The sequence below is a fragment of the Trachinotus anak genome, unplaced genomic scaffold (assembly GCF_046630095.1).
Source record: "Trachinotus anak isolate AG129_WGS33_773 ecotype Australia unplaced genomic scaffold, CSIRO_AGI_Tana_v1 ptg000044l, whole genome shotgun sequence".
Lineage (NCBI taxonomy): Eukaryota > Metazoa > Chordata > Actinopteri > Carangiformes > Carangidae > Trachinotus > Trachinotus anak.
Genome location: NW_027273895.1, coordinates 590,779 through 602,904, shown reverse-complemented (window position 1 = coordinate 602,904; position 12,126 = coordinate 590,779). Strand labels below are relative to the sequence as shown.

General features: G+C 42.2%; 1 protein-coding gene across 1 annotated transcript; it reads right to left on the bottom strand.

Annotated features, from left to right (window-relative positions):
* Nucleotides 1–388: 388 nt before the first annotated feature.
* On the bottom strand, nucleotides 389–11,514 carry pigu (phosphatidylinositol glycan anchor biosynthesis, class U). Its single transcript, XM_071473029.1, has 12 exons — nucleotides 11,239–11,514; nucleotides 9,968–10,032; nucleotides 8,486–8,545; nucleotides 8,143–8,205; nucleotides 7,762–7,871; nucleotides 7,241–7,341; nucleotides 6,950–7,047; nucleotides 6,670–6,824; nucleotides 5,540–5,683; nucleotides 5,300–5,424; nucleotides 4,739–4,881; nucleotides 389–3,957 (listed from the first exon to the last, which is right to left on the bottom strand). The coding sequence occupies exons 1-12, from the start codon at nucleotides 11,489–11,491 to the stop codon at nucleotides 3,844–3,846; spliced, it is 1,431 nt and encodes a 476-aa protein (XP_071329130.1). The 5' UTR covers nucleotides 11,492–11,514; the 3' UTR covers nucleotides 389–3,843.
* Between the last annotated feature and the right edge of the window lie 612 nt (nucleotides 11,515–12,126).

Sequence of the window (12,126 nt, the reverse complement as noted above, 5' to 3'; positions counted from 1 at the left end):
CAGCTGATCATCACAGAAGGCTCAATGTTTTATGTGGAGGGTAGGACCCAGTGAGGGGCCATGTGGAAATGACTGAGGTGGGGGGGTAATCGGGGTTTGGACCTTCCCACTGACTTGGAAAAAATGTGCACTTATTTGTAAATTCACCCCTGAATTGAAGCTTAGTGTGTTGGTGGAGAAATAATTCTTAAATAACCCAAACTGCACATCAGAAGTGGAATGTGGAATCAGCAAAAACATTTTTTTTTTTAAATAAATTGCTTAATTCAGCTCTAACTGTCCTGTTTTTACAAGATTCCAAAATGTAGAAATGTCATATTAATAATAAATAATCAAATTAACTATGATGCACTTACAATGTTAGATATTTCAAAACAGACAGCAGAACTAAACCAACACCTCCAGTTTAATAATCATCATTTATGACATGTTCACTCATTCATCAGATACAGTTGAGCATCGTCCCTTTCAAACCCTGCACTTTAATATCTGTAACAAAACAAAACATTCATATTTACAGTATCAAAAACAGAAGAGCTCCTTTTTTTCTGAGACAATAAAAAAGAAAAGAATTGAAATCTCTTTGCAAAGTTTTCAGTGCAGCAAATAAATAAATATCAATTTACTTTTCACTCATTGGTATCAAAACGGCCACATCGAGCTTCTGCTGAAACAGACGAGCGCTTTAAAAAACATGTTGATCACATTGAGCTGAACTGACTCTGATCCAGGTTTGAGTTTGACAGTGAATATGATTTGGTGACAGGACGGCGTGAGGAGTCCGTTTGTCTTCAGAGGCCGATTCACAACAACCTTTATCAGCTGAATCACTCAGATCTGTTCACACCTGAAACCACAGACGAGTATTTTGTGAAATTTGTTGCTGTTTAAATCATAATTTTCACATGGAGACTTCATATCATCATATTCACTCAGTGTCCACTTTATTAGGTAAACCTGTACAATCTGATACAGCTGATGTGTACGGTGGCCCTGAGGGTCAAACACTGCAGGTGAAGAAAACAAGTAAACAGACAAAACACAAACACAACCAGGAAACATCTTCATCAGTCTAACAACACGAGCTGCAGATACAACACAAAGGAAGTGCTTCCAGGGGACAGTAAAAAGTGATGAACCTGTTGTTCAATGCTTGTGACTGCACCGAACAACAACTGTGCACAGATGAATTAGAATACATGGATTATAATGGATTATAATAGATGTAGTGTTGTGTGGTGGTGTTGTGAGTATCTGCAGCTCATGTTGTCAAACTGATGAAGATGTCTCCTGATTGTGTTTTGTCTGTTTGCATGTTTTCTTCAGTTGCAGTGTTTGAGCCCTCTGGGCCACCGTACATCTGCCATAAGTTCGACTTTTGTGTCCACAATTTCTTTTGATACTCTCCTCAGTGAAAAAGGTAAATAATATATTTATTACTGATGTCAGAGCCTCCGACAGTTCTCAGTAAATCACAGTCCAGCAGCACAACAACAGCTTTCACTGAAAACCACAGAAAAGGAGACTTGTTGTACTGCACTGAGAGTAACATAAAATAACATCCCATAGATGAACAAAACAATCTTTAGGTTACTCTGACAACACTTCTGAGTGTTTAAGGCTTGTTTTAGGGACTGACCTGACATTATTTCTGGGGAGGAAGGTGATCAAATGTGATCACATGTCCCAGATCTAAACTACTCACTAAGGCTGAGGATGTAAAGCCTCTGGAAAATCATGAGCACTCACAGCCGTCAGTGTGCTGACAGGTGATTCTTGGTGCCGTTGATGGATCCTCAGCAGACTGTGGTGACAGACTCAACAGAGGGAATCTTACTGCAGGATTAACTGACAGTGAGACGTAGTGTGCGGTTTGGATCTGAGACACACTCCACCAACAGTTTTAGTTGTGTCTGTATTAAACTGGACAGGACGGCAGGTACAAGTTTGACATTTTAGGAAATATAAGAGACGATCCGCTTTCTGGTAGAGAGTTCGATGAGCAGATCAACACCCGTCTCATGTCTGTGCTGTAAATATGAAGCTGGAGCCACAGCAGGTTTCTGTAACTCAATTTCTTAAAATGTCGAACTCGTCCTTCACTTCAGAGCCTTGAGCTTGATGACTGAACTCTGACACCTTCGACAAGGAGACACCTTCATGGTGAATGATTCATTTGAAATTCCTTAAATAAATAAATCCTCAGACATAAACAGAAGCCGGGGACATGAACAGCTCAGACAAATAAAGGCCGGAGCAACAGCTCAACAGCAGCTCACTGGGTAAAGTCAGTTCATGTCCATTTGCTCAGCATTAATTCATCAGTACATCATCATGTCACAACTTCCCAGAGTCTCTGTTTCTATAATAATGTTTTCACAATCATAATCGTTACCGGTCGTTTCTTCTTTGCCGTACCCTTGATTGATGTTAAGTTCCTGTCAACAAAACTCAACACTTCCTGATGTTTTTTCACATTAAAAGCCTGGATATAAAGGGAAGTCTGCAGGACGTTTAAAGTGAGCGAGTTGAGTTTCATTCATGGTACTTCAACATTGTTGGGGCGAAAAAAGCCAAAACTGAAAACACCTGATGTGACTCTTGTCGTACTGTTGAAAATGGACATTAAACTGTATCTATCAAGACGACAGGAAACATGGACGAAGTTCTGAGTTTGAATCAACAGAGAAAAAACAAATGACATGAAACTGAATCATTAGTGCTGAGTTTGGTTTTGTTAAGAGTCTGAACGTCCTCGCTGAACTGTGGCCTTTGTGAAAACTTCTGTCTGGATTAAATATTACGAAGCTGTAATTCTGTCAAGGCCACTGCAGGAGCAGTTTGTTCAACTTGGTACAAAAAGCATCTCCACAGATCCTGAACATGAGCACTTCAGTTTAAACATTCAGGGCTGTCTTTGTCCGACGTGCTCCCTGCTGAGGAGAAACACCCTGTCTGGGGCTGAGTGATCAGGAGCTCAGGATCTCTGTCTGCAGGCAGCTGAAGATGAGGAATCACCTCCCAGGTAGTGTCACGTTTCATGTACCATAATGAGGTTAGTACTGGTTGGACTGGTCTTCACTGGAGATGAGATGCAACACTGATCATTTTCGAGTTTGTTAATCAATGAGAAAACTGTAAAAAACATAGGGTGAGGAGATAAAGACAAAGAGATGAATGGACATCTGTAGGATTCCAGAGGAACCATTTCCGCCTCCTCTTCCCGCCACTACGAGAACCAGCGTCAACACAGCTGTGATCAAACGCACCTGAACTAACAAAAGAGAATGTGTGTGGTAGAGCTGGATATCATCAGTGGGAACGTTCCCACATTTTTGTGATGTTCTTGTTTTGGCCGATGAAAGAGGACAAAGACTTCAAAATAAAAGCCTTCAAGAAGGATGCTGCATGAGGATGATACTTCAAAATAAAAGCTGTCCAGGGTGGAGTTGCAGGATAATTGGAGCATCAAAATAAAACTGCAAGAAAGGAGGAGGCTTCAAAATAAAAGCAGCCCCCACAGGCATAGGTTCCGGGTGGAGCAAGACTTCAAAATAAGAGTCCTCCAGAAGAGAACGTGAAAAGAGGATAGTGATGTTTAGTTGCTGTCTCACAGGACAGGAGCCAGGTTTCTACATCTGCAACATCTGCATGTGTCTGTTGTGTAGTATGATGTCGTTCTCTTGTTGCATATGAAGTTGAACCAGACTCATGTTGGTCCGAGAACCAGTTCCTCCTCAGTTTGTGTTTGTTTGCTGTGAGGAAAAGTGAGAGCTCGAGCAGTTTGTCCCTACCTGACAGAGACTGTGGGAGTGTGTGTGTGTGTGTGTGTGTGTGTGTGTTTTATTTCAGAACTAGTGTAGCCTCAGTGCCGTCTTTCCTCTTCAGGTACAGTCCGTAGGTGAGGTGATGCTCTCTCCTCAAGAAGGCGTAGAAATAATCCGACACCAGCAGGATCTGAGGAGAAATAAATGGAATTGGGACACAATAATTACAAGTTGTTTTTGTGCTGAAAACTGTGCAACATGTAAAAGTAACAAATGGAAAATGTTTAGTATCAGTGTCAGTGTGTATAACTGATCTGGTCAGAACTGTGGATCTTATGAAGCTGTGGATATTTTACACTGAAGCTGCAAATAAACAGCAGATTTAAGGTCAAACAGCTTCACACTGTTACTGTGTTTGAGGCTGTTTACTGAATGAGGGTCTGTGTCTGATGTGGTCAAAGTTTCAGTTTGAGAAGAAAACGATCAGGTCAAAACCTGGTTCAAAACTGCTGATCCGCTGTAAACAACTGATTTCAATGGAAAGTAGCTAAAGCTGCCTGCTAAATTTTGCTAGATGATGTAATATGCTCATATAATTTTTCTCACTCAGTCTATGACCATCTGGTTTTGGTCTAGTATCAGCTGGTTTCAGTCTAGTGTCAGCTGGTTTCAGTCTAGTGTCAGCTGGTTTCAGTCTACTATCTGCTGGTTTCAGTCTAGTGTCAGCTGGTTTCAGTCTACTATCTGCTGGTTTCAGTCTGGTATCAGTTGGTTTCATTTTGGTATCAGCTGGTTTCGGTCTGGTATCCGCTGGTTTCGGTCTAGTGTCAGCTGGTTTCAGTCTGTTATCAGCTGGTTTCAGTCTTATCCACTTTATTATTTCTACCTATGATTTACATAGTGTGACATATTGAAGTGTCTTCTGTGGAAAAAGACAAATTTTCCCTGGGACCCCGTCCACACTGTCCCACCTGAGCCACGTTGAACAGCAGAGTTATGGCGTAGTAGAAGTTGGAGTTGGCGCTGCCGGCGTAGATCCAGAGGTGCCAGAGAACCGGGAACAGAGCCGAGCAGGCCAACAGGACGCAGGACACCAGGAAGATGTTCCTCAGGACTGAACAGGGAGAGAAACCAGGAGAGAAGCTTTTTAATCACAGCAACGAAGCCTGTGAGTGGGTCTGTACTACGAGAAAGAGTCACTGCTTTCGTTATTTTTGCAGCTTCTTGTTCCTTATGAATCTAAATCTAAAGTGAATCTAAGTTCCTTATGAATCTAAAGTAAAGGTTTTACTGAACTCAACTGTCCTCAGCTGTTTTTAATCTGCATTACATTTCTGCCATGTACACATTTATTTTTACAATCAGCAGAATTTTGATGAATTAAGTTCTGTCTGAAAAAAACTTCACAGGGATGTTTCATCTAAAGGTGAAAAGCAGGAGGTGAAATCCAAACCAAAACGACCCCCGATGAAGACGAGCTGTGACCTGTAGGATCATTAATGCACAACATCTTGTGTGTTTTATAAACTCACATCTGTGCAGGTGACTCCAGACAGGGAGGAAGGCCAGGTAGAGAGCGACGTCTCCCACTGTGGGGTAAGACTTGAAGATGGAGATCACAGCCAGCTGCATGAAGATCAGAAACACTGGATGCTCCCTGTGACAGACACAGACACATTCGAGCAGCTGAGTCAGAGTCAGAGTTCAAAATGAAGAGAAAAGAAAATGAAAGTGGGCGGACGGATGGTGACAGAGCAGGAGCGAGGACGTACTTGAGTTTGATGGACAGAGGGATGGTGTAAAAGAAAACGTTGATCTGGAAGACGCAGAGGAAGAAGAGACGGAAATGCTCAAACATCTCGGCGAAGAAATACCAGAAGAGGCCGATGTTGGGGGTCAGGTCCGGTACTGAGAGACTGGAGGGGGCAGAAAACAGACAGACAGAAGTTTGTATCTGTAGCTCTTTCATTTAGCCGCTGTCACACAGTGATTCACAGGTGTTTGCTGTTGTTTTAATTCTATGAGGCATCATTGTGTTACTGTAGTTTCAAACCTGGGCCTCAGAGGAAGCTGCAATAACCATCACATAAGCCTTTAAATTAGACCTTTCATGTGTTGTGAGTCTGAACACGATGTTGTCGTATTTGTTTTCCTTGTATTAAAATCTCCATCAGTTCCACCAGGGCTTGATTTTCTCTGCCAGATGGGGAACAGGATTTTTCAGTGGAGAACTTTGTTCACAGTCTCAGAGGGAGCAGTGGTTTCACAGACGACAGACTCACATTATCCCTGACGTCTGACAAACGTGTTGAGTATCTTCCTCATTAAACTGTCTTCTTCTTTCCCGCCTCTGTTGGAGCCTTGCTGTGTTACGGCCACCTGTGTCTATCTGCATGTGCACGTGTGTTCTCGTGCACACCACAAACCAAACATTAAAAACTAGAGTCAGCTCCTCCTGTTGTTTGAGTCGCAGTGTTAAATAATGACCAGACGTGGTTTTACAGAACATTATGATGTCACAGTGAAGTTCACCTTTGACCTTTTGGATATAAAATGTCATCACTTCATTTTATCTTTAAACATATTTGAGTTAAATTGCGTCATAATTAGTTTTTTGAATTTGTGAGTTGTGGCCAAAAACACGTTTTGTGAGGTAACACAGACCTTGACCTTTGACCTTTGACCACCAAAATCAAATCAGCTTATCTTTGAGTCCAAATGAATGTTTTTGCCAAATGAAAAGTTCCCTCCAGGTGTTACTGAGATGTCCTGTCCACGAGAATGAGACCGATGACCAGCCTGAAACATGAGGTTTCCCGCTCTGACCGCCACCGGCCGGAGCCACAACAACTGCTCCTTTAACCGAGGTCAGAGACGCCACACGTGTCTTTCCTCCACTCACATGAAGCCATAGACGGAGGGCAGGTAGTCCCAGGAGCCGAGCAGGAAGAAGGACAGACAGATGATGACGAACAGGCTGCCCAGGTACATGAAGGCGTACTGCGCGATGAACCACCAGAAACTGACCCGCCGAAAGTTCACAGGGATGAACTGACGCTGGAGAAACGGAGACATGAGAAAGAGATTCATGTTTCACACAATTCTGTGGATTTACATTCAGATCTTTAAGAAAGGACAAAGGAACAGGGAACGCTTTTTAGGAGGGAGGACACACAACTCACCTGCATCAGGTACAGCAGCGCAGGAGCGCACAGAGTCAGAGGGTAGATGGACTGATACGTGGCCAACGACAGAAATATGGCACTGAGCAGCACATTTCCTGCAACACAAACACAGAATCTAATATTCACTTTCTGCTGTTGCAGGTTCAGGAAGCAAAGTACCAGAAAACTGAATGTAACATTTCAGACAATAAAACAGTTAAAACAGCTCTTGATCAACGAAGCAGCTTCTAGAAGGAAACACTGATAAAGCTGCAGGGAAATCACAGAGACTCAGAGTTTAGATCAGACCCTTTATCGTCGAGAGGATGAAGAGGGAGATGACAGCGTTGTTCAGACCGCAGGTCGACTTGGCGACACAGGACAGGATGGTGAACGGGTTCAACAGGTAACTGAAGGAGAGAAGAATGAAAGTGAAGACAGTAGTTTACACTGCGCGCGCACACACACACACACACACACACACACACACACACACACACACACACACACACACACACACACACACAGACCAACGCCACCACCACCACCACAACAACAACAACAACAAGAACAACAACAAGTCCTCTGTGGCTGTTTCATGACGTCCTTCTCTGGCAGCTGTTTTACTAAGTTGCGTTCAGTCTGGATGATGATGGAAATCAGCTGTTAGGGAGAGAACCGCTGCCTCATTCATCAGAAAGCGAACAGCGTCCTGTCGACTGAACACACACACAACGCTGTGTCGTCTCACCTCAGAATACCTGGCAGCTCACTGCTCTGAGGGAGTGTGTGTTGGGTTGAATGCACCCTGGGTCGTGTGTTTTACTCACAACATGGCAACTTTCAGAGGGATGTAGTACATTTCTTTGGGGGTCCTGATGAGCTCCAGACAGTCGTGGGGGTAGCGATCTGCCTCCAGGGCGTATTTCTGCTTCCTGAACTGAGACAGCATCAACAGCACAACTGATTTATCACAACACTGTTACAACAGGGAAAACACAACACAGCCAAAGCTACAACACAAAACACAAAATCACACATACAACATAATATCAGTTACTTCTAGTTGCTAATTATAAATCTGTTTTTATTATGATTCATCCATCATATCTCATCATATATGTCTCTGTAATAACACTGATAATAACTGAGTTCAAACCCAGTTCTGTTTAATATCAAAATATTTTCATTTTATCTGCTTATTTTCTTACCACTTGTTTGTTGTAGTCCTTCACTGCCATGTAGAGCGCCACAGCTGTGATCACATCCGCCAACTGAGACGACACAAAGAACAAGCACCTGAGTCTGAATAACAAACACTCCCACATGTTCCCTTTGAATCACTGCAGGCAGCAGTTCAACCACATGAGCTCTCATCTTATTGGACAAAATCCCAAGATTTCACATCTCAATCTGTTTTGTTTTTCTCAAAATGTGATTTTATTCATTTTATTCCATCTCAGAAAACAAACATTTGTTGTTTTCATCATGAGGACAATATTCTTCACTGACTTATAAACACATGAAACAGAAGTTTTCTGTCGTCCCACTCACCATAAATGTCACCTCTGCATAGTCCACCACAAAGTGAAAGAGGTAAATGATGAGAGGAGTCTGAGGAGAGAACAGAGACACAGGAAACATGTTTATACAGAGATTAGTGTGTTGTGTGGGTTGTGTTGTGTTGTGCCTGTGTGTTCAGGTGCATGTTCAGGTCAAATTCACACTTTATGATGTCACTTCCTCTGCATTTGACCTCATTTAAACTTTACTCAATATCATGTTTTATTTTCTGACAGATTATAAATCATGTCTTATTTGCATCTTTACTCTGCAGCGCAGCAGACTGCAAAACTACAAATGGACGAAAACCCCCAATAAATAGAATAAAAAAAGCTCAATATTGCACCTGCAGAGGGGGCAGTAGTGTTTTATCTGCCCTGAACAGCGTTTGACAGGTGTTCCACCCCCATCTGAATCTAAATGTCCACTGCCCAGACTTGTGGTCTGGGCCCTTGTAAGTTCAAGTCTACAAGGCTGCTGCTCCAAGAAGAGGTGGAGTTTTCTCTGACACAGGATTTAAAGACCTCATGTGTTTCCATGGAGATTAAGTCCTGACCCTGTCATTGATCTCAGAGTATTTTTCTTAATGGTCCTCATTAAGCAGGTTTGATTTGGTAACTTATGCAGGACGTCTGCAGGTCAGACACGGTCAGAGGGTGCAGCTGCCATGTAGTATGAACCCTCAGCTGAGGGTTTAACAAACCTTTGCCCTGGTTTTACAGATGATAACAAATTTTAAAAATAGATTCAGCCATTTCTTATACTGTATGTGCATCACTGAGCCTTGACTACATTCATCAACTTAAACAAAAGAAGTGAAAATAGCAAATGTCTATCATGGTACATACTGTTATCATTAGTTATTTATTCTGTTTTCTTTACAGCGTCACATCCATATGGCTAGGGATTATGGGTAACCTGTGGGTAACACTAAACCAAGGCCCCTTGTGGACTTGAACCACCCAGGAAGACGTCTGATAAGCACAGTGTAGTTTGGACATTTGGATTCAACCGACCTCCAATAAGGTAGAGCAGCCTGTGAGTCAGGGAAACATGCCAAAACATTACCCCCTTAGTCATAAATGGCAATCAATCAATCAATTTTATTTGCATAGCACCTGTCATACAGGTTAATGCAGTTTAAAAAGCTCACAATGAAATACAGTAGATTTTACAATCTATGATAAAAATGCTACTCATAACAACAACAATAATAATAATAATAAGAAGAAAAAGCTGCACAAAAAGACATAACATAATATTAATAATAATCGTGCTGTGGTTGGTTTAAAGATCCAGCTGCTCTCTGTCTCAGGACTGTTCCCTCAGCTCTGAGCATAAAAGCTATAAGGAGCCGCACTGGTTCATAGACTTAAGGCATGTGAGACAATATGCTGGTGCATTGTGAAGTGCTTTAAAAACAGCTGTGTGTGTGTGTGTGTGTGTGTGTGTGTGTGTGTGTGTGTGTCTCACCTCGTGGAAAACATCTCCAGAGTACGGTGAGACTCCCAAATCAAGCAGAGCCAAACCTTCAACCACTGCAAACAAAACCGAACAAGGTGTCACTGAACACAGCTGTCCAGCTGTGGGCGTCAGAACATTCCTCCCCTCTCAACACAAGCAGCTACAGCCTCAGTTTTAATGATGCAACTTCCTGCTGCAGCTGCCTAATGAACAATTCATGAACATGTTGTGATAGAGTCTCTCCATTTATACAAAAACCTCAGTGTCCCCCAACAAACAGCCTCTTTAAAGTGCTGCACCACAGCTGAGTTTTACTGCTGGAAATAATCCTAAAAATCCAGCAGCATCAGAAAACAGGAATTATTCACCATGACTATCCGTCTCGTAACGGGTCAGTTTGAGAGTGACAGCAGGGCTCAGTCTTCACACTCTCTCTGTCTGTGGATTAATCATTTCTAAGGTTTTACGATGCTGCTTCTGTTGCAACAGACCAGGTCGCTCGTTCGAAACTATTTCAACTTAAATCTGCAAATAAAACTTGATTCATGATATTAAAGCAACATGACCTTCTCTCTTTGTCTTATGCTCAAGGTTTAATGAAACTGTTGTGTGAATAAAGTTTAATCATGAATAATCTTAAAACTGCAAACATTAATGACAGTATTGAGAAGGTTTTAGATGACAGACTGACTTAACTTCATCTAACACTTTATTACTGATTACCATGACAGCCACTACAAATGCTTGAGGAAGTAGTCATTCTTATGTGTGGTTAGGCGTTATTAAATGAGCAGGGGGGTCCACATAGACTGCCAGTGCACGGTGGTTGGGTGGGTAGTTCTGTGTGCTACGCCCCTGTCTGTGACCCAGATAATGTGGAGTAAACCAGGGCCTTCTGGGCAGTGAACTGGCTGGGGTTAGGGGTTAGGGTTAGGGTTAGGTGTGGGTCAGGTTAACGTTAGGGGGGAGCCAGACTCCTCTCCTCTCCTCCCAGCCCGGTGCAGACTCCGGTGTCGCCGGTTGATGCACCGGCACCTCTGAGCCGGAGACTCCAAACACAGTGCAGAACCTCCATTATAAACAAGAGACGAAAGAATGATATAAAACCACCTCTAACGACTCTTTAACGATCAAACGGCAGATTCACATTGTTGTAGCTAAACCGGTTCGTCGTTGCTGACTTCATTCAATTACTGGGTGGCAGCGCCGAGGTGAGGACGGAATGGGAGCGGCGTTTCAGCGACAAAAAGGCCCCAAAAAGCTGCCGAACCCCCGCTTACCTCTCTTCCAGGCGGTTAACGGTGACACCACCTCCACCCTGTCCGATATTAAGTCCGTTAAACTGGATCTGAAAAGAGCGGCACGGACTGTAACTGCTACAAGCAGGAGTAGAGTCAAAGGAGCCGCCATCTTGACAGGGAAGTCCTCTCCGCCCTGCGACAGGGACGATGGGAAATGTAGGCACAAGTGAAACCGACCGGAATCACAAGAAAACACGAAACAATACAAATTACGTTTAGTAATCGGTGTCATATCATTATTATTACTATTATTATTATCAGCTGTATTTAAAAAAATGATTTTATTTGATTTTTCCAATATTATTTATCAGTAAAGGGTTTCGAACTTGAATTTGTGTGTTGAGTGTGTTGTATTTTGTTATTTTTTTCTTTTCTCCAGTTTTGAAATGACCTTTTAACACTATTTGTTCATTTATAATTAATTGTTAATAGATGCCTCGTTCTACTCGTACGGTCAATAGATAAAAACAGTGAGATCAATAATCTTTATCCTTTTTTTATCTTGTTTTTTCCACAAAGCGGAACCATATAATCTGGGTATGTTTTCAGTGGGACTCTTTATGTGTTGGATCAAAACACAATCAAGCTCCGTCAAGTTAGACACAGTAAACACCGTTTTCCGCTAGGGGTACGTCTTGTTTTTTTTATTATTTTTAATTTTAATATAATTCACTGAGATTAGAATTAGTTCTTAAGTTTTTCAACAACTGGTATATTTAGGAGTCAGAGTAATTACAGCCATTATGAAGCTTAGACATGTGCAGCATTTGATTTGATTTGATTTGATTTGAATGAATCAAATCAAACGTTTTTCTCAAATTTGTCTTGCGTTATTCAACAATTTTACAGCATACAGACAGATTTTCA

Excerpts from the sequence above, each read along its gene's own strand:
- pigu (XM_071473029.1), bottom strand. The coding sequence starts at position 11,491 with ATGACACCGATTACTAAACGTAATTTGTATTGTTTCGTGTTTTCTTGT. Across the intron at positions 6,825-6,949 it reads CGCTGCTGTACCTGATGCAG|CGTCAGTTCATCCCTGTGAA; the intron begins GTGAGTTGTGTG and ends CCGTTTCTCCAG. Across the intron at positions 3,958-4,738 it reads TGCTGTTCAACGTGGCTCAG|ATCCTGCTGGTGTCGGATTA; the intron begins GTGGGACAGTGT and ends ATTTCTCCTCAG.